The following is a 20,897-nucleotide window of genomic DNA, read 5'->3' as shown; positions in this document are numbered from 1 at the left end:
CGAGGCTCTGGGGCTGGACCGGCGGCGAGGCCCTGAGGCTGTGGCTGGACCTGGGCGGCGAGGCCTTGGGGCTGGGGCTGGGCCTGTGCGGCGTGGCCCTGGGGCTGGGCCCGGGCGGTGAGGCCCTGGGGCTGGGGCTGTGCCCGGGCGGCTAGGCCCTGGGGCAGGACCCGGCGGCGAGGCCCTGTGTCTGGGCCCTGACAGCAATGTCTTGGGGCTGGACCCGAGTGGCGAGGCCCTGGGGCTGGGCCCGGGCGGTGAGGCGAGGTTGGGAAGGGAGGCCCTGGGGCTGGGGCTGGGAAGGGAGGCCATGAAGCTGGGCCCGCGAATCGAGGCCATGGGGCTGGGCCCGGGTGGCGAGGCACAGAGTTGTCAGTTGTCTGTAGTGTTAAATGCACAAGGGGCTGTAGTAAAAAGGGTGGCATGGTTGCACAGTGGTTAGCACTGCTGCCTCACAGCTCCAGGGACGCGGGTTCAATTTCGGCCTCGGGTAACTGTGTGGAGTTTGCACTTTTTCTCCCGTGTCTGCGTGGGTTTCCTCCGTATTTTGCCCACAGTCCAAAGCTGTGCAGGTTAGGTTGATTGGCCATGCTAAATTGCCTCTTAGTGTCCAAAGATTTGGTGAAGTTAGAGTTGTGGGAGATTGGTCCTAGGTTGGGTGCTCTTTCAGAGGGTCGGTGCAGAGCCGATGGACCGAATTGCCTCCTTCTGCACTGCAGGGATTCCATGACTCTCTGAAAAGGCTATGTCAAGATACCATTTACAGGATGGCTGTTTTCGAACTTGGTCCTGTCAAGGGCAGTATTCAGAATATAACCCTGTAATGTACCTGACCTGGGAGTGTTTGATGAGACAGTGTAGAGGGAGCTTTACTCTGTATTTAACCCCATGCTGTAACTGTCCTGGGTGTGTTTGATGGGGATAATGTATGGGCAGCTTGACTCTCTATCTAACCTCGTACTGTACCTGTCCTGGAAGCGTTTGATGAGGATAGTGTACAAAGAACAGGACAGCACAGGAACAGACCCTTTGGCCCTCCAAGCCTGCGCCGATCACGTGCCCTATCTAAACCAAACGCCTCTATCCTTCTATACCCACCTGTTCATGTGTCTATCCAGATAAGTATTAAAGGTCGCTAACGTATCTGCCTCAACCACCTCACGTGGCAGTGCATTCCAGACCACCACCACCCTCTGTGTAAAAAGAAGAAGAAAAAACGTCCCTGGACATCTCCAATGAACCTATCCCCCCTCACCTTGAACTTATACCCCCTTGTGTAATTTTTATTTCCACCTGGGAAAAAGCCTCCAACTTTGACCCCTGTCATGTGAAAGCACCTTTAAGAAATGAGTGTTTACTACTCCAGTGATGTCAGAAAGTGGTTGGAGCTGGGCTGTCTGCAGCTTTTTACTTTCGCTTTAGGCTTTTTTGCTGCAGGGTGGGTTTGGTTTCATTTTAGTTTTGGAGCAGCTGCAATCACAGCAGGATGTGTGTGAATCTCTGCAAGCTTATGAGTGTCCATTTGCTGATTTCAATGTGGTAACTGTTCTCAGTAGTGAATTTAAACCTGAGGTGCTTCTGTTAAAAGGTTTTGTTTTAAGTCTTATGGATGTTAAAAGAAAAGCTCTCAAGGATTACTTAGTGTTGTATTCTTTGGGGGTTGTATTTGAATCGATGGTTGCTGCAATGTACAATGTGTATGTTTTGAAAAGGTTAACTTGAGTTCATAGAATAAACATTGTTTTGCTTTAAAAAATACTTTTCCATTTCTGCTGTACCACACCTGTAGAGTGGGCCGTGTGCTCCCCAAACCACAATCTGTTAAAAGTTGTGGGTCAGGTGAACTCCATGATACATTTTGGGGTTCTCTAAATGCCCATATCACCCCTAATGATTTTATAAACTTCTATCAGGTCGCCGCCAGTCAGCCTCCATCTCTCGATTATTCAGTTTCTACACATAGCTAATACCAAGCAACATTCTGGCACTCTCTCCAAAGCCTCCACGTCCTTCTGGCAGTGTGGTAAAGAATTGGACACAGTATTCCAAATGTGGCCTAACCAACATTCTATTTAACTGTAACATAATTTGTGAGCTTTTATACTCGATGCCCCATCCTATGAAGGCAAGTATGCCATATGCTTTCTTTACCACCATTTCCCCCTGTGCTGCCACTTTTAAGGATCTGTGGACCTGTACTTCCAGATCTCTGTGTCTCGATGCTCCTGATGGTTCTGCCATTTATTTTGTGGCTCCCACCTGAATTGGATCTACCAAAATGCATCACCTCTAATTTGTCCGGGTTAAATTCCATCTGCCATTTCTCTGCCCAATTTTGAGGCCTATCTATATCCTGTTGTATTCTCTGACAAACTTAATCATTATCCGCAACTCCTGCAATCTTAGTATCATCCGCAAACCTGCTAATCAACCTGGCTACTTTTTCTTCCAAGTCATTTCTATATATTACAAACAGCAGAGGTCCCAGTACCGATTCCTGCAGAACACTCAGGTTCGATTCCGGCTTGGGTCACTGTCTGTGTGGAGTCTGCACGTTCTCCCCGTGTCTGCGTGGGTTTCCTCCGGGTGCTCCAGTTTCCTCCCACAGTCCAATGTGCAGGTTAGGTGGATTGGCCATGCTAAATTGCCCTTAGTGTCCAAAATTGCACTTCGTGTTGGGTGGGGTAACTGGGTTGTGGGGATAGGGTGGAGGTGTGGGCTTGGGTAGGGTGCTCTTTCAAAGAGCCGGTGCAGACTCGATGGGCCGAGTGGCCTCCTTCTGTACTGTAAATTCTGTGATATTCTATGATTCTATGAACACCACTAGTTACAGACTTCCATTCGGAAAAACACCCCTCCACTGTTACCCTCTGATTTCTATGGCCAAGCCAGTTCTGAATCCATCTCGCCCTGACAACGTGTGATTTTTTTCTTTTGCACCAGCCTGCCAATAGGGACCTTGTCAAATGTTTTACTAAAGTCCATGTAGACAACATCCACAGCCCTTCCCTTATCAATCATTTTTGTCACCTCCTCAAAAAACTCAATTAAATTAGTGAGACATGACCTCCCTGTACAACCATGCTGTCTGTTGCTAAAAGACCATTCACTTCCAAATGTGCATAGATCCTGTGATGTTCTCTGTTGAGTCCCTCAAGATGTTTAAATGTCGTAATGCTGACAAAGAACATCACGCTATGTATTTCAAACAAAGCTAGTTTATTTACACTACTTTAAATGATTCATAACCTTATTAGAACATAGAACAATACAGCGCAGTACAGGCCCTTCGGCCCACGATGTTGCACCGAAACAAAAGCCATCTAACCTACACTATACCATTATCATCCATATGTTTAGCCAATAAACTTTTAAATGCCCTCAATGTTGCCGAGTTCACTACTGTAGCAGGTAGGGCATTCCACGGCCTCACTACTCTTTGCGTAAAGAACCTACCTCTGACCTCTGTCCTATATCTATTACCCCTCAGTTTAAGGCTATGTCCCCTCGTGCTAGCCATTTCCATCCGCGGGAGAAGGCTCTCACTGTCCACCCTATCTAACCCTCTGATAATTTTGTATGCCTCTATTAAGTCTCCTCTTAACCTTCTTCTCTCTAACGAAAACAACCTCAAGTCCATCAGCCTTTCCTCATAAGATTTTCCCTCCATACCAGGCAACATCCTGGTAAATCTCCTCTGCACCCGTTCCAAAGCCTCCACGTCCTTCCTATAATGCGGTGACCAGAACTGTACGCAATACTCCAAATGCGGCCGTACCAGAGTTCTGTACAGCTGCAACATGACCTCCTGACTCCGGAACTCAATCCCTCTACCAATAAAGGCCAACACTCCATAGGCCTTCTTCACCACCCTATCAACCTGGGTGGCAACTTTCAGGGATCTATGTACATGGACACCTAGATCCCTCTGCTCATCCACACTTTCTAGAACTTTTCCATTAGCCAAATATTCCACATTCCTGTTATTCCTTCCAAAGTGAATCACCTCACACTTCTCTACATTAAACTCCATTTGCCACCTCTCAGCCCAGCACTGCAGCTTATCTATATCCCTCTGTAACCTGCTACTTCCTTCCACACTATCGACAACACCACCGACTTTAGTATCATCTGCAAATTTACTCACCCACCCTTCTGCGCCTTCCTCTAGGTCATTGATAAAAATGACAAACAGCAACGGCCCCAGAACAGATCCTTGTGGTACTCCACTTGTGACTGTACTCCATTCTGAACATTTCCCATCAACCACCACCCTCTGTCTTCTTTCAGCTAGCCAATTTCTGATCCACATCTCTAAACCACCCTCAATCCCCAGCCTCCGTATTTTCTGCAATAGCCTACCGTGGGGAACCTTATCAAACGCTTTGCTGAAATCCATATACACCACATCAACTGCTCTACCCTCGTCTACCTGTTCAGTCACCTTCTCAAAGAACTCGATAAGGTTTGTGAGGCATAACCTACCCTTCACAAAGCCATGCTGACTATCCCTGATCATATTATTCCTATCTAGATGATTATAAATCTTGTCTCTTATAATCCCCTCCAAGACTTTACCCACTACAGACGTGAGGCTCACCGGTCTATAGTTGCCGGGGTTGTCTCTGCTCCCCTTTTTGAACAAAGGGACCACATTTGCTATCCTCCAGTCCTCTGGCACTATTCCTGTAGCCAATGATGACATAAAAATCAAAGCCAATGGTCCAGCAATCTCTTCCCTGGCCTCCCAGAGAACCCTAGGATAAATCCCATCAGGTCCCGGGGACTTATCTATTTTCAGCCTGTCCAGAATTGCCAACACCTCTTCCCTACGTACCTCAATGCCATCTAATCTATTTACCTGGGTCTCAGCATTCTCCTCCACAACATTATCTTATTCCTGAGTGAATACTGACAAAAAATATTCATTTAGTATCTCGCCTATCTCTTCAGACTCTACACACAACTTCCCATCCCTGTCCTTGACTGGTCCTGCTCTTTCCCTAGTCATTCGCTTATTCCTGACATACCTATAGAAAGCTTTTGGGTTTTCCTTGATCCTTCCTGCCAAATACTTCTCATGTCCCCTCCTTGCTCGTCTTAGCTCTCTCTTTAGATCCTTCCTCGCTACCTTGTAACTATCCATCGCCCCAACTGAAACTTCACACCTCATCTTCACATAGGCCTCCTTCTTCCTCTTAACAAGAGATTCCACTTCTTTGGTAAACCACGGTTCCCTCGCTCGGCACCTTCCTCCCTGCCTGACCGGTACATACTTATCAAGAACACGCAGTAGCTGATCCTTGAACAAGCTCCACTTATCCAGTGTGTCCAACACTTGCAGCCTACTTCTCCACCTTATCCCCCCCAAGTCACGTCTAATGGCATCATAATTTCCCTTCCCCCAGCTATAACTCTTGCCCTGCGGTGTATATTTATCCCTTTCCATCCTTAACGTAAACTTTCCATCCTTAACGTAAACTTTCCATCCTTAACGTAAACAAGGATTACTTAGCTATTACTTATTAAGTAATAGCTAAGAAAATAACAGTATTAAATATATGCTACAGAAATCTACAATATCTAACTTTGCTGTCTAAACTTTCTCTAATACAATGAACCCCTTATCTCAACCTTTCACTAACACCTTCTCCCAGAATCCCAGGAGTCACAGTCTATATATATATATGACTACTCTGTGATGCCATCTAGTGTTGAGATACATGAACATCATTTGTTAACCCTTTACACCCCCGACCTTATACATATCGTTACATCCTCTTTTGTTGGAAGACGTCGTACAGAAACAAACCGTAGAATATAAGCAATGATATTACATAGTAAATTGATTTATATATGCCGGAAAGTTAACAAGTGAGTCAAAATTTGTTAAAGTTTACAAATTAAGTCTGTCAGGTTTCTGCTTGGCCAGGAATTCTGGGGGATCCATGTTGGAAGGAGATGGGAGACGATTGATAGTTCATCTAATCTCGGTCACTGCTGCCTGGAGACTAACTACAGGTCATGGGCGACTTTATCATCTCCTAATGATTGGTAAAGATGGTAATGATTGACAGTAGTTCAAGATACGCTCCTTTAAATGTGCATGAGTCACTGAGGTGCCTTTCTTCAATCCCCATGCTCTGCTGCATTAGCGGACCTCAGGCAATTCAATTCATTCTACCATATCAAGGATTGCTTCTTGGCCTTTTAGCTAAGGTCGTGCATGAGACCAGGTGCAATTCCTGCTCTTGTCCATTTGGATCTTGAATGTCTCTCTTGTGGAGACCATGGATTGGATTCAATTTAAAACTGAATTGGTTTTTGGAGCAAGCAATGAGATGGGTGCACTCTGCAATGCACTCTGCTCATCAGCTTTGTAACTTTTAAGAATAGAGTGAAAAAAACTACTCTGAGCAGAAGAAATATTGTTGTCAGTAATCGTCAGGTGGGTGTGGGTGTTTGTTGCAGCGTTTTTGATGTATTGTTCTTCTTCTCTCTCTCTCTCTATTTTTGCCTCTTCAAAGGACAAATTCCAGATGAAGTTGGTGATGGAGCAGAAGGAGCTGGAAGCTGGAGTACAACGCCATCGGATTCAGGAATTAGAGACAATGCAGCTGGGTTTGGAGCAGGCTCTGAAGGCCGAGATCCAGGCCCACACAGATGAGCAGACTGTGCGATCTGCTCACGCAAGGTACAGTGACGAAAACTAGAGGAGGGGAGGGGTGTAACACTCCCCGGTCACTGGGGGGGTTAAAATAGTGCCAGTCTGTTCCCAATCCCATTTTAACCAGTGGTCCGGGCAGTGGATGAGGGCCAGAGGGATCTTCTTGGGGTCATGTTAACCAATTCTTGACAGGGGCTCCCATTCCACCCATCCCCCAGTCACCAGAGAATGCTGTCGAGAAGCCAACTTAGTGAAGGTTAAAATCCCCTCAGTCGGGCTTAGAGAAACCCCTCCCGTGGACCCCGGAGGGAAGGTCCAAGCCTCTGCCGCTCTTAACTGTCCCATTCCCCTCGGGCACAAGATCTGTACTCATTCCGGCGCCTGTTTGGGTACACTGAGGGAGATTTCAGAATGTCCAAATTATCCAACAGCATGTCTTTCGGGACTTGTGGGAAGAAACCGGAGTACCCGGAGGAAACCCACGCAGACACAGGGGGAACGTGCAGACTCCGCAGAGACGCTGACCCAACCCGCAAATTCAACCTGAGATCCTGTAGTTGTGAAGCAACAGTACTAACCACTGTGCTACCGTGCTGCCAACCACGAACAAGGGTGTTGAGGGTTAGGGGGGTAGTTGAAACGGGGAGCAGGTTCAGGGGCCGAATGGCCGACTGCTACTCGTATTTCTCACTTTCAGGATGAGTGTGGACCATGTCAGGGGAGGAATGGTGGGAGGGTCGTCTCAGCCGGCCTGTTGATGGGCCTTCAGAATACGTCTAACTGGAGTTGGTAACATAAAGCAGCATTGCAACAGGACCAGGGAACGCTGTCGGGAGCTTTCTGTGTAGACCAAACAACAAGGTGGCTTGTGACTCTCGCCCTGCTCTGAACTACAGATGGGCTCCATTAGGGGAGGAGGTGGCGTAGTCATATTGTCACTGGACTACTTAACCAGCAGCCCAGAGTAATGCTCTGGGGCCCCAGGTTCAAATCCCGCCCCCCCCCCCCCCCCCCCCCCCCCCGGAGGAGGAGGAGGTCATGCTGAGCTTGGTGATGAGGGAGAGGGAGAAAGTGACTAACATTTTGGTATCTCCAGTTTAGGAGTGAGGGAGCGGGTCGGTGCTATGGGTTGGGAGCTGGTGGATTTACACAGAGCTTTTGGAAGTATTAGGCATAAGAATCTGACCACACTTCAATCGCTCGTAATTGGCTCTAAAGCACTGTGGGAATTCCTGAAGATGTGACTGCGCTATAGGAATGCATGTACCTCTTTCTCTTGTGAATACCCATAGAGTCCCTACAGTCCAGGAGGTGGGATAGGCTCAGAATGCAGCAACCAGAGGTGTGTCAAACAGCAACGTTAGGATAACGCCAAGCAAATGACCCTTTGAAAGAGCACCCTACCTAGGGCCACTCCCCCGCCCTATTCCGGCAGCCCCGTCTAACCTGCACATCTTTGGACACTAATGGGGCAAATTTAGCATGCCGATCCACCTAACCTGCACATCTTTGGATTGTGGGAGGAAACCGGAGCATCCAGAGGAAAAACACACAGATATGGGGAGAACGTGCAAATTCCACACAGTCACCCAAGGCCGGAATTGAACCCGGATCTCTGGCACTGTGAGGCAGCAATGCTGGCCACCATGCCACTGTGTCGCCCACTCCCCTTGCTGTGGGAGACAACGTAGTCAGGGAAGTTCTTACCCATTTGCCTTAGCACAGCTGGATTTGAATTCTTCTCTTCTCCCCTGTGTGTTGTGCTAGGCTGTTACAGGAGGAAGAGGAGAAGCTGAAGGAACTGATGAAGCTGAGGTATGATCAGCAGGATCTCATCCAGAGAACGCAGCATCAGCAGCACATCACTAACAAGGCCGAGGCACTTCAGCAGGCCATGGAGGGCCTGAGAGAGACCAGGCACCTGAACAAGCAGGATCTCTTGGTGAGTTAAAGAGTCCAGGGGCTGCACAAACCGTGCTCGGGGCCTTCATTCCTGTACCTCTTCCCATTGCTGTGTGGCCACTATTACTTAGTGTGCAGCACACAAACAACATTGACATTTCTCACAAGCCTTCACAATTCACCCTGTTTTTCATATCCTTCTATTACTTTCTGTCTCACATGCTAATCTGTCTTTCCCTCAAATGCATCAATGCTAGCCACCCATCCATGATGCCTGTGCAAGCAGGTTTCTTAGAACATAGAACAATACAGCGCAGTACAGGCCCTTCGGCCCACGATGTTGCACCGAAACAAAAGCCATCTAACCTACACTATGCCATTATCATCCATATGCTTATCCAATAAACTTTTAAATGCCCTCAATGTTGGCGAGTTCACTACTGTAGCAGGTAGGGCATTCCACGGCCTCACTACTCTTTGCGTAAAGAATCTACCTCTGACCTCTGTCCTATATCTATTACCCCTCAGTTTAAAGTTATGTCCCCTCGTGCCAGCCATATCCATCCGCGGGAGAAGGCTCTCACTGTCCACCCTATCTAACCCCCTGATCATTTTGTATGCCTCTATTAAGTCTCCTCTTAACCTTCTTCTCTCTAACGAAAACAACCTCAAGTTCTTCAGCCTTTCCTCATAAGATTTTCCCTCCATACCAGGCAACATCCTGGTAAATCTCCTCTGCACCCGCTCCAAAGCCTCCACGTCCTTCCTATAATGCGGTGACCAGAACTGTACGCAATACTCCAAGTGAGGCCGTGGAATGCCCTACCCTGCAACAGTAGTGAACTCGCCAACATTGAGGGCATTTAAAAGTTTATTGGATAAACATATGGATGATAATGGCATAGTGTAGGTTAGATTGCTTTTGTTACGGTGCAACATCGTGGGCCGAAGGGCCTGTACTGCGCTGTATCGTTCTATGTTCTATGGACGAGCCATATAAATAGGATGGCTTCCAGGGCAGGCCAGAGGCTGAGAATCCTGCAGAGAATAGCTCACCTCCTCACTCCACAAAGCCTGTCCACCATCTACAAGGCACAAGTCAGGAGTGTGATGGAATACTCTCCACTTGCCTGGATGAGTGCAGCTCCAACAACACTCAAGGAGCTCGACACCATCCAGGACAAAGCAGCCCATTTCACTGGCACCCCATCCAAAAACATTCACTCCCACCACCAGCAATGCACAGTACGTACCATCTAGACGATACACTGTAGGAACTCACTGAGGCTTCTTTGACAGCACCTTCTAAAGCCGTGACCTCTAGCACCGAGAAAGCATAAGGACAGCAGACAAATGGGAACACCACCACCTGGATGTTCCCCTCCAAGACACTCATCGTCCTGATTTTGAAATATGTTGCTGTTCCTTCACTGTCACTGGGTCAAAATCCAGGAACCTCCTCCCTAACAGCACTATGGGTATACCTACACCACATGGATTGCAGCGGTTCAAGAAGGCAGCTCACAACCAACTTCTCAAAGATTTATTTGGGACTGGCATTGGCAGCACAGGAACAGGCCCTTCGGCCCTCCAAGCCTGTACCGATCATGATACCAACCTTTGCCAAAACCCTCAGCACTTCCTCGTGCCGTATCCCTCTATACCCGTCCTATCCATGTCTTTGTCAAAATGCCTTTTGAACACCATTAATGTATCTGCTTCCACAACCTCCCCTGGCAATGTGTTCCAATCACTCACCATGCTCTGCGTACAAAACCTGCCTCGCACATCTCCTCTAAACTTTGCCCCATGGACCTTAAACCTATGCCCCCTCGTGATTGACCCCTCCATCCTGGGAAAGAGTGCCTGCCCATCCACTCTATCCATACTCCTCATAATCTTGGTCACCCTTCAACCTCTGCCTTTCTAATTAAAACAATCCGAGTCTATTCAGCCTCTCCACATAGCTCACACCCTCCAGACCAGGCAACATCCTGGTGAACCCCCTCTGCACCCTCTCCAAAGGCACTACATCCATCTGGTAGTGTGGTGACCAGAATTGTGCGCAATATTCCAAGTGCGGCCGTACCAAGGTTCTATACAACTGTAACATGACTTGCCAGTTTTTATACTCGATGCCCCGTCCCATTCCATATGCTTTCTATTTTTTTTAATAAACATTTTATTGAGGTATTTTTTGGTATTATAACAACACAATAAACAATGTACATGAAACTATAAACATAGTGCAAAAGCTGTCTCCTTCCCTTACAGGTCCCACCTTTATTAACCCCCTACTCGAAGCTAAACTAACCCCCCCCCCTTCTGCTGACGATTAATTTTCCGCGAAGAAGTCGACGAACGGTTGCCACCTCCGGGTGAACCTTAACAGTGACCGTCTCAAAGCTAACTTGATTTTCTCCAAACAGAGAAAGCTAGCCATGTCAGTAAGCCAGGTCTCCGACTTTGGGGGCTTTGAGTCCCTCCAAGCTAATAGTATCCGTCGCCGGGCTTCCAGGGAAGCAAAGGCCAGAACGTCTGCCTCTTTCTCCTCCTGGATTCCCGGGTCTTCTGACACCCCGACAATCGCCACCTCTGGACTCAGCACCACCCTTGTTTTTAACACCGTGGACATGACATCTGCAAACCTCTTCCAAACTCCCCTAAGCTTTGGACATGCCCAGAACATGTGGACATGGTTCGCTGGTCCTCCCGCACATTTTGCATACTTGTCTCCCACCCCAAAGAATCTGCTCATCCGGGCCACTGTCATGTGAGCCCAGTGATCGACCTTGAATTGTATCAGGCTGAGCCTGGCACGTCACATGTTGCGGATGCGTTGACTCTACTCAACGCATCCACCCATAGACCATCCTCTCTCTCCTCCCAGCTCCTCCTCCCACTTGCGCTTCAGCTCCTTGGTCTGCGTCTCCTCTGACCCCATAAGTTCCTTGTAAATGTCTCCCTTCACCTACCCTCCCTCTGGAAACTACCCTGTCCTGAATCCCCCTTAGCGGTAGGAGCGGGAAGGTTGACACCTGTTTACGTAGGAAGTCCCGCACGTGCAGATACCTGAATTTGTTTCCCCTCGCCAACCCACACTTCCCCTCCAGCGCCCTCATACTCGGAAAGCTCCCCTCTATAAACACATCCCCCATCCTCTCAATCCCTGCTCTCCGCCATATCCGGAACCCCCATCCATACTTCTCGGGGCAAACCGGTGAGTATTCCAGATTGGGGACCAGACCGATGCTGGTCCCACATGTCTCCTCCATTGCCCCCAGATTCTCAGGGCCGCCACCACCATGGGGCTGGTGGAGTACCGTGCTGGCGGGAACGGCAGAGGCGCAGTTACCAACATCCATATGCTTTCTTGACTGCCTTGTCCACTTGTGTTGCCACCTTCAAAGATCTGTGGACCTGCACGCCCAGATCTCTCTGACTTTCTACAGTCCTAAGTGTTTTACCATTTACGGTATATTTCCCCTCTATGTTAGACCTACCAAAATGCATTACCTCACATTTGTCCAGATTAAACTCCATTTGCCATTTCTCTGCCCAAGTCTCCTATCTATCTATGTCCTGCTGTATCCTCTGACAATGCTCAACACTATCTGCCACTCCACCAACCTTGGTGTCATCCGCGAACTGACTAATCAGACCAGCTACATTTTCCCCCAAATCGTTATATACTACAAACAACAGAGGCCCCAGCACAGATCCTTCTGCACTGTAAATTCTATGAAATTCTATGGAACACCACTAGTCACAACCTTCCATTCAGAAAAACACCCTTCTACTGCTACCCTCTGCCTTCTGTGACCGAGCCAGTTTTGTAGCCATGTTACCACCTCACCTCTGATCCCGTGTGACTTTGCCTTTTGTAACAGTCTGCCATGAGACACCTTGTCTGCGTGGGTTTCCTCCGGGTGCTCCGGTTTCCTCCCACAGTCCAAAGATATACAGGTTAGGTGGATTGGACATGATAAATTGCCCTTAGTGACCAAAAAGGTTAGGAGGGGTTATTGGGTTATGCGGATAGGGTGGAAGTGAGGGCTTAAGTGGGTCGGTGCAGACTCGATGGGCTGAATGGCTTCCTTCTGCATTGTATGTTCTATGTTCTAAATCCCATCCGGCCCAGGAGACCTATCTACCTCAATATCTTTTACTGGGTGGGCTATTAAAAAGAGGACAGTAGGATGGGATAGGAAAGGGTTTTGTGTACGATCAGGAGTGTGGTTTAGATTTAGAGTAAATTTACCTTGACACTCTCCCATCAAACACTCCAGGGACAGGTACAGTCTACAGTTTTGGTCAGCTCCTTTGGAAGCTTTGGCTCTTATAAATTTTTCAACCTGGATTGGAATAGGGAATTAATTTTAGTGACAATGTTCGGCTAAATTCACCTGTTTCACCTCGCAGGTGAAGTGAGGACAGATCGGGGAATGAGCGGCAAAACGATAAATTGACTTGTACTCAGAAAGGGGATTCTTCACCAAGAATCCGGTCACTCCGGATTTATCTTCTGGTGTCTCTCTTATTCTGCGATGGGGCGATGGTGACCCGTGATCAACTCCAGCTCAGTTTCTCATCTGTTCTGTGCCTCCATGTTGTTGGAGGGAGGGGTGTGATGAATGGGAGCAGCCATTTTGACAAGTTCTCTTCTCCCCAGGTGGCAGAGAGAAGGCGGAAGCGAGCAAGTCTATACGTTAAACATTGGAATGTGCAGTTGAACCGACTGATGAAGCCAGTCGTTCCCGGGGGTAAGGAAAAACTGAGGGTGTCTGCTGAGGGAATTGGGCAATCCAGAATGACAAGTGATGTTCCCTGGGGAAAGTGGTGTGGATGAGTTTGGTTGAAGGAGATGTGGTGGAGTAGGATTTGCAGTGGTTCTGACATCTCCTGTGGGATGCCATGGAGTTAATAGGAGGAGAATGTCAGCCAATTATCTCCTCGCGCCTGGTAGAATCCCTATAGTGCAGTAGCAGGCCATTCAGCCCATCGAGTCTGCACCGACTCTCTGAATGAGCACCCTACTTGGGCCCACTCCCCCACATTATCAACATAACCCCACCTAACCTGCAAATCCCTGAACATCAAGGGGCAATTTTATCATGGCCAATCCACCTAGCCTGCACATCGTTGGACTGTGGGAGGAAACCAGAGCACCCGGAGGAAACCCACACAGACACGGGGAGAACGTGCAAACTTCATACAGTCACCCAAGGCCGGAAATGAACCCGGATTCCTGGTGCTGTGAGGCAGTAGTGCTAACCACTGTGCCGCCGTGCCCCCCGATGTTCAATCAGACTTGGGCTGATCTGTGCCTCCACTTATCCATCTTTGATCCATTTCCAAACTATATCAATCTATCCCAGGGCTGAGAGCTCCACCAGCCTGCACAGCCTTTTGGGGAGAGGGGGCTAGATTTCCACTTCCCTCAGAGTGAAAATAATAATAATCGCTTATTGTCACACGTAGGCGTCAATGAAGTAACTGTGAAAATTCCACATTCCAAGATTGTGTCCCCTCGCTCTTGATCTCCCCCCATCAGAGATCGCCCAGAGGAAATAGTTTATCTGATTTTTCCGAACAAATTCCTTTATTGTTTAAAAATCATTTGTTCGACCATCCCTCAACCTACTATACTGGTGAAATGTCGGGGAGTTTTACAGCATCGCAAGAGCCCCTTTGGTCCATCGTGTCTGTAAACATGTACTCGTCATTTAACCCTCTAACCCCCGGTATCATTTAAATGAAGCTGTGCTGCAACCTCTCCAACATACATAGAACATACAGTGCAGAAGGAGGCCACTCAGCCTCCTGCAGCGACCCACTTAAACCCTCATTTCCACCCGATCCCCCTAACCCAATAACCCCCTCTAACCTTTTTGGACACTAAGGGCAATTTATCATGGCCAATCCACGTAACCTGCACGTCTTTGAATTGTGGGTGGGAACCGGAGTACCCGGAGGAAACCCACGCAGACACGGGGAGAACGTGCAGACAGACAGTGACCCAGCGGGGAATCGAACCGGGGACCCTGGCGCTGTGAAGCCACAGTGAATGAAAATCGCTTATTGTCACAAGTAGGCTTCAAATGAAGTTACTGTGAAAAGCCCCTAGTCGCCACATTCCGGCGCCTGTTCAGGGAGGCTGGTACGGGAATTGAACCGTGCTGCTGGCCTGCTTTGGTCTGCTTTAAAATCCAGCGATTTAGCCCTTTGCTAAACCAGCCCCTGGTGCTAACCACTATACTACCGTGCTGCCTATCCAAGGCCGATGTTTTTCTTCCTCCGTATCCCAGACAAGCTCTGCATCTGTAACCTCCTCCCCCTTGTGGCCCATTCAAGGCCAATATTCCCTCAGCAATTCCGTGTGCAGTTTTGCGTCTGTTTAGCCGCTGTTAGTGCTTTCTACAGCTGGACGCCCAAACCTCTTCACCCAACTGTCATGGGTTTCTCGCTATCAACTGTTAAATTGCGGATGTGGATTCAGGCCTGGGTCCTCAGTGCCCAGCGTACAGTTTATCAACATGACCTAATCCCGGGGGTTCTAGCTTCATCTGCAGTCGGTGCAGTGGGCCATGCCTGTGCAGTGGGCCATGCCTGTGCAGTGGGCCATGCCTGTGCAGTGGGCCATGCCTGTGCAGTGGGCCATGCCTGTGCAGTGGGCCATGCCTGTGCAGTGGGCCATGCCTGTGCAGTGGGCCATGCCTGTGCAGTGGGCCATGCCTGTACAGTGGGCCATGCCTGTACAGTGGGCCATGCCTGTACAGTGGGCCAGTTCTTCGTCACTTGCCCTTCAAACCACTGAAGGCTTGTTTCCTTTTACCACATGCCTGTTCATCCCACTCTTCACATTTCTGTCTTACTTTTTCTTTCTTTCACTCACTTTCTTGGTTCCATAACCCTTCCCCTCCCAAACATTTGATGGTGAAATGGAGCAGCTGTTTTTTCTGACTGGGTGGCAAATGGAATCTATGGAGATGAGCCATCCTCATATCCATAGCCTTAATCCCCACTGTGAGAATGTAATGGCTGATCTGGGATTCTTTCCTGGTGGAAATGGTAATATTGAGAGCTGGCAGAGCTCCATGTATGACTGGATGTGATGGTTCCTGACAGCCTAGCACATGAGAGCGGTAAACTGGCTGTAACTCACCCCTAGCTCGTCCACAAATTGTGCCTGTGCTCGCTAACGTACATAGAATCCCTACAGCGCAGGAGGCTATTCGACCCATTGTGTCTGCGCCAACCCTCTGAAAGAGCACTCTACTTCGGCCTAATCCCCCACCCTGTCCTCGTAACCCCACCTAACCTACATATTTCGACACTATGGGACAATTTAGCATGGCAAATCCACACCTAACCTGCAGATCTTTGGAGTGTGGAGGAGCACCCGGAGAAACCCACATAAACACAGGGAGAACGTGTAAACTCCATAGCCACCCAAGGCCGGAATTGAACCTGGTTCCCTGGCACTGTGAGGCCGCAGTGCTAACCACGTATTGAACCCGGTTCCCTGGCACTGAGGCAGTAGTGCTAACCACGTATTGAACCCGGTTCCTTGGCACTCTGAGGCAGCAGTGCTAACCACGTATTGAACCCGGTTCCTTGGCACTCTGAGGCAGCAGTGCTAACCACATTGGTTCCTGCTCCAACAACACCTTTGATTTTAAAATTCTCATTCTTGTTTTCAATTTCCCCCCCATGGTCTCATCCCTCAATACCTCTGTAAGCTGCCCTAACCCGAGAGGCCTCCCAGGGTTTTGATGCTCCTCCAATTCCGATACCCATCGCTCCAAGCCGTCCATTTAACCCCGAGCTCTGGAATTGCTTCCCTGAAACTCATTGCCCTCTCCACCTTGTTCTCCTTTTAGTCCCCTCGGTAAAACCCACCTGATACCTCATGTGGGAGGTAAGTGTCAAATTTCATTTTGATGGCGAACCTGCGAAACCGCTTTGGAAGCTTTACTGCTTCCAATAAAGATGCTGTACAAATGCAAGTTGTTGTTGTAAAATGTGTGACCCTTACGTTACAGTTGCCCAGAACCAGCATAGCAGTGACATCCTGAGCCACAGAGGAGGTGGGGCCTTTACCTCTGAAGAATTCAGCTTTAAGAAAAACAATCAGGACAGGAACGACGATCCCAAGACCTCGATGCAGCTCTCCGTGGAGACGTTAGAGTCCGACTCTGAGGATTACGAGAACATAGAGGAATATATGAAGAATGTGTCGTTAATTGGGGCGAAGCCCCCCTAGGTCAAATGGCCACGAAGGCAGCATGGACTGGCGAGGAAGATGGGACGAATTCCCTTGCAACCCCACACAGGGTACCAGCACTGAATCACTATGTGATCCCTCTTTCAGTCCCCTGGCTTTCAGTGTGCCGTACATGTTATAACATCTGCTGTCTGCACATCTGGGACGGCTGTTATATTCATTGAAACTGGAGCCTTGGACACGGTGAGCCCAGTGGTGGTGGTGGTGGTGGTGGTGGTGGGTGGGGGGGGGGGGGGGGCAGCCTGGAGTAGTCAATAGCAGCATGGACTGACCCATCAACATAAACGGACTCCAAACTGCTCCCTGAAGAGATCGGGTCTTCACTAAAATTCGACTAATGATAAAGAATCATCACTAACTGCAATCCTCTGTGTTGCCTGTTTTTTTTTCTCCCCGTTTCTGTTATATTTGTAGTGCTGTGGAGAATTATTCCATAAAACGCCAGTATGTTCAGAAAGATCTAAATGAGTGGGGCATTACTGGGATTGAGGGAAAGGGGTCCATGTTTAGGGTTGCCAGCTGTAATTAAATTTATTTCTGAAGGTTTCATCATTTGGTTTCCCTCCTCCCTGCCAACCCTTACCCCTCCACCACTCCATTATTCAGCCCACAGATCCATCCTTGTGTTGAATGGCCTTCCTCCACCCATTGGAAAGTAAAAAGACCAATTAGCCAATTGGATGATGCTTGACCGTCATTTCTTAGCCCCTCCCCTCCCTATTTTCAATATTTTTATATTTGGGAAAGAGAAATGTTCAAAGAAAATCTTTTTTTAATATCCCTATGATTTTTTTCTCCAGGGTCACGCACACCAGCGTCCTGGACATTGTTCCGTAAGTTTTAGAATACTCATGGACAAAGACGAGAGTGGTCCTAAAGGAAGAGTGCTAAATTGGGGAAAGGTCAAATATAACAAAATTCGGCAGGAGCTGGGGAATGTGGATTGGGAGCAGCTGTTTAAGTGTAAATCCACATTTGAAATGTGGGAGTCTTTTAAGGAAAGGTTGATTGGAGTGCAGGACAGTCATGTCCCTGTGAAAATGAGGGATAGAAATGGCAAGATTAGGGAACCATGGATGACGGGTGGAATTGTGAGACTAGCTAAGATGAAAAAGGAAGCATACGTAAGATCTAGGCGACTTAAAACTGATGAAGCTTTGGAGGAATATCGGGAAAGTAGGACAAATCTCAAATGCGCAATAAAGAGGGTTAAAAGGGGTCATGAAATATCTTTGGCTAACTGGGTTAAGGAAAATCCCAAAGCCTTTTATTCGTATATAAGGAGCACGAGGGTAACTAGAGAAAGGATTGGCCCACTCAAAGACAAAAGAGGGAATTTATGCGTGGAGTCAGAGGAAATGGGAGAGATTCTTAATGAGTACTTTGCATCGGTATTCACCAAGGAGAGGGACATGAAATGAAAAAATGAAGTTACTGTGAAAAGCCCCTAGACTCCACATTCCGGCACATGTTCGGGAAGGCTGGTATGGGAAGTGAACCGTGCTGCTGGCCTGCCTTGGTCTGCTTCCAAAGCCAGCGATTTAGCCCTGTGCTAAACCATCCCCGCTGACTCCAGCAGCCCAATGCCATATTATGCTCTAACAAGCGTTAATTGGTATAATAAAATGAGCTTCCACCCCTCACTTGGGAAGAAAATCCACCTTGGAGAGCACCTGATAAATCAGATTGACCAGCAGCTCTCCTGTCCCTCCAGACACAGCGCCGCGGTGGCCAGAAGAGGCACTGCAGAGAGTGACCAGGCACCAAGTGCTGAGAGATAACGGACAAGGTAAGTGACAGGGTGCCAGTGTGGAGAGTGTAAGGAATGCCTGGGGGGGGGGGGGTCATGGGATGGGGGCATGGCCTAGGGAGGGTGCTTGTCCCAAGGGTCGGTGCGGACTCGATGGGCCAAATGGCCTCTGTCTGCACTTTAGAGATTCTATGGTTCTATGTGCAGGACAATTGGGATCTCAGAAGTGTAATCTTGGGAGGGGCGGGGGGGGGGGGGGGGGGGGGGGTGGGGGGGTGTTGGTAGGGATAGGTAAAAGAGGTCACTGGGCCTTACGGGGAGAGTCCCCCCAGTCAAAAGGGGGCTTCTGATGGAGGCACCAACCCCCCATTCCCACACCAGACACAACTTTCTTTATTTCCATGTGTGCCCTGAGCTGTCATCCTCCTACCAGTCTAAACATTCTTGCGATGGAGAAATGGAGGAGAGAAGGGAGGTCTAACAGACAGTAAAAGTGGGTATGACACAACAGTGTATATATCTCTCTGTACCTCAAAGTCATGCAAAAGGGGCTCATTCGACTCTTGCCCTATTTCGCAAAGACCAAATGAGAGGTAAATCAGGGCTCGGTTTTTCTGATTTGATGCCAGAGGTTTCTGGCTTTTGGGAGTGAGATTTGAACTCACTCGAGGTCCATTCACTTACACCAAGATCCATGGTCTGCACCAGGGCACAAGATGGCGGGCAGTGTTGGGGAAGGTCGGTGGGAGGAGAGCAATATGAAAATGAAAATGAAAATCGCTTATTGTCACAAGTAGGCTTCAAATGAAGTTACTGTGAAAAGCCCCTTCAATTAACTTCAGTAACCCTGACCAAGTAACTATCAGCAAATTCTGCTGTTACTAGTCACTGTCACCGACAGGGGTGAGGGCAGGGACAGACTTGACTGCGATGCCCCATGTTGTTAAATAACCTGAAGATAATCACTGGACTCAAACAAAGAAAAGTACAGCACAGGAACTGGCCCTTCAGCCCTGCGCCGACCATGCTGTCCATCTAAACTAAAACCTTCTACACTTTCGGGGTCCGTATCCCTCTATTCCCATCATATTCATGTATTTGTCAAGACGCCCCTTAAACGTCTCTGTCGCACCTGATTCCAGCACCTCCTCCAGTAGCGAGTTCCAGACACCTGTTATGGGTCATGGTTTAGAGAACCCCAAAGTGTATCATGGAGTTCACCTGACCCACAATTTTTAATAGATTGTGGTATGGGGAGCACACGGCCCACTCGACAGGTGTGGTACAGCAGAAATGGAAAAGTAATTTTTAAAGCAAAACAATGTTTATTCTATGAACTCAAGTTATCCTTTTTGAAACATACAGTGAACATCTTAGCAACCATCAATTCAATTACAACCCCCAAAGAATACAACACGAAGTAATCCTTAATAACTTCCCAAATAAAATCCAGAAGACAAAAGAAACACCTTTTAACAGAAGCACATTAGGTTTACATTCACTACTGAGAACATTTATAATTCTGAATTCACCAAATGATCAAGAGATAGTCTTTTCATGGCAGAGAGAACAGCAGTACACGTGCTTCGTCTGGCTTCAGCTCCAACACTGAAAACGAAACTAAAACACACCTTGCAGCAAACAGTCTAAAACGAAAGTAAAAAGCTGACAGACATCCCAGCTCCACACACTCCCTGACATCACTGCAGTAGTAAACACCCATATCTTAAAGGTACTCTCACTACAGATATTTATATACCCACCCATTAAGAACACCCATTTCTTAAAGGTACTCTCACATGACACAGCCACTACCCTCTGCGTAAAGAAACTTCCCTCGCCCATCCCCTCTAAACTTTGTCCCTCGCTCCTTAAACCTATGTCCCCTAGTAATGGGCACAGCCTGCAATGCCCACATCCCATGAACAAATATAATAATGGCCTTATGTTGCTCAAGAGTTACGTGCCCTTTACGAACCCCATTTGATCTTCTGCAACCACCCCTGGGACGCATCCTTCCAACCTCCCCACCACTAACGAAGCCAGCACTTTTACGTCTGTGTTTAACAGCGATATTTTAAAATTTACAGTACACAATTTTTTTTCCAATAAAGGGGCAATTTAGCATGGCCAATGCACCTAGCTGGCACATCTTTGGGTTGTGGGGGTGAGACCCATGCAGACATGGGGAGAATGTGCAAACTCCAGACGGACAGTGACCCAGGGCCGGGATCGAACCCGGGTCCTCAGTGCCGTGAGGCAGCAGTGCTAACCACCGCACCGCCCCGATG

At 48.3% G+C, this 20,897-nt stretch overlaps 1 protein-coding gene across 3 annotated transcripts in view; it reads left to right on the top strand.

Moving 5' to 3' along the window:
• The window catches only part of LOC140396111 (differentially expressed in FDCP 6 homolog), a 176,986-nt gene extending 159,928 nt beyond the window's left edge, over window positions 1-17,058 (top strand). For 2 of the 3 annotated variants that reach the window (XM_072484229.1, XM_072484228.1), the window contains 4 exons: window positions 6,528-6,694; window positions 8,435-8,609; window positions 13,242-13,332; window positions 16,615-17,058. In XM_072484229.1, coding sequence (XP_072340330.1) covers window positions 6,528-6,694; window positions 8,435-8,609; window positions 13,242-13,332; window positions 16,615-16,835 — 654 coding nt within the window. In that variant the 3' untranslated portion in view covers window positions 16,836-17,058. The remainder of the gene's footprint in view (window positions 1-6,527; window positions 6,695-8,434; window positions 8,610-13,241; window positions 13,333-16,614) is intronic. The other variant, XM_072484230.1, reaches the window with a different exon arrangement.
• Window positions 17,059-20,897: the final 3,839 nt, after the last annotated feature.

Source organism: Scyliorhinus torazame, chromosome 19, assembly GCF_047496885.1.
Source record: "Scyliorhinus torazame isolate Kashiwa2021f chromosome 19, sScyTor2.1, whole genome shotgun sequence".
Taxonomy (NCBI): domain Eukaryota; kingdom Metazoa; phylum Chordata; class Chondrichthyes; order Carcharhiniformes; family Scyliorhinidae; genus Scyliorhinus; species Scyliorhinus torazame.
The sequence above is the reverse complement of the archived record's forward strand: the minus strand, read 5'-3'. Positions and strand labels throughout refer to the sequence as shown.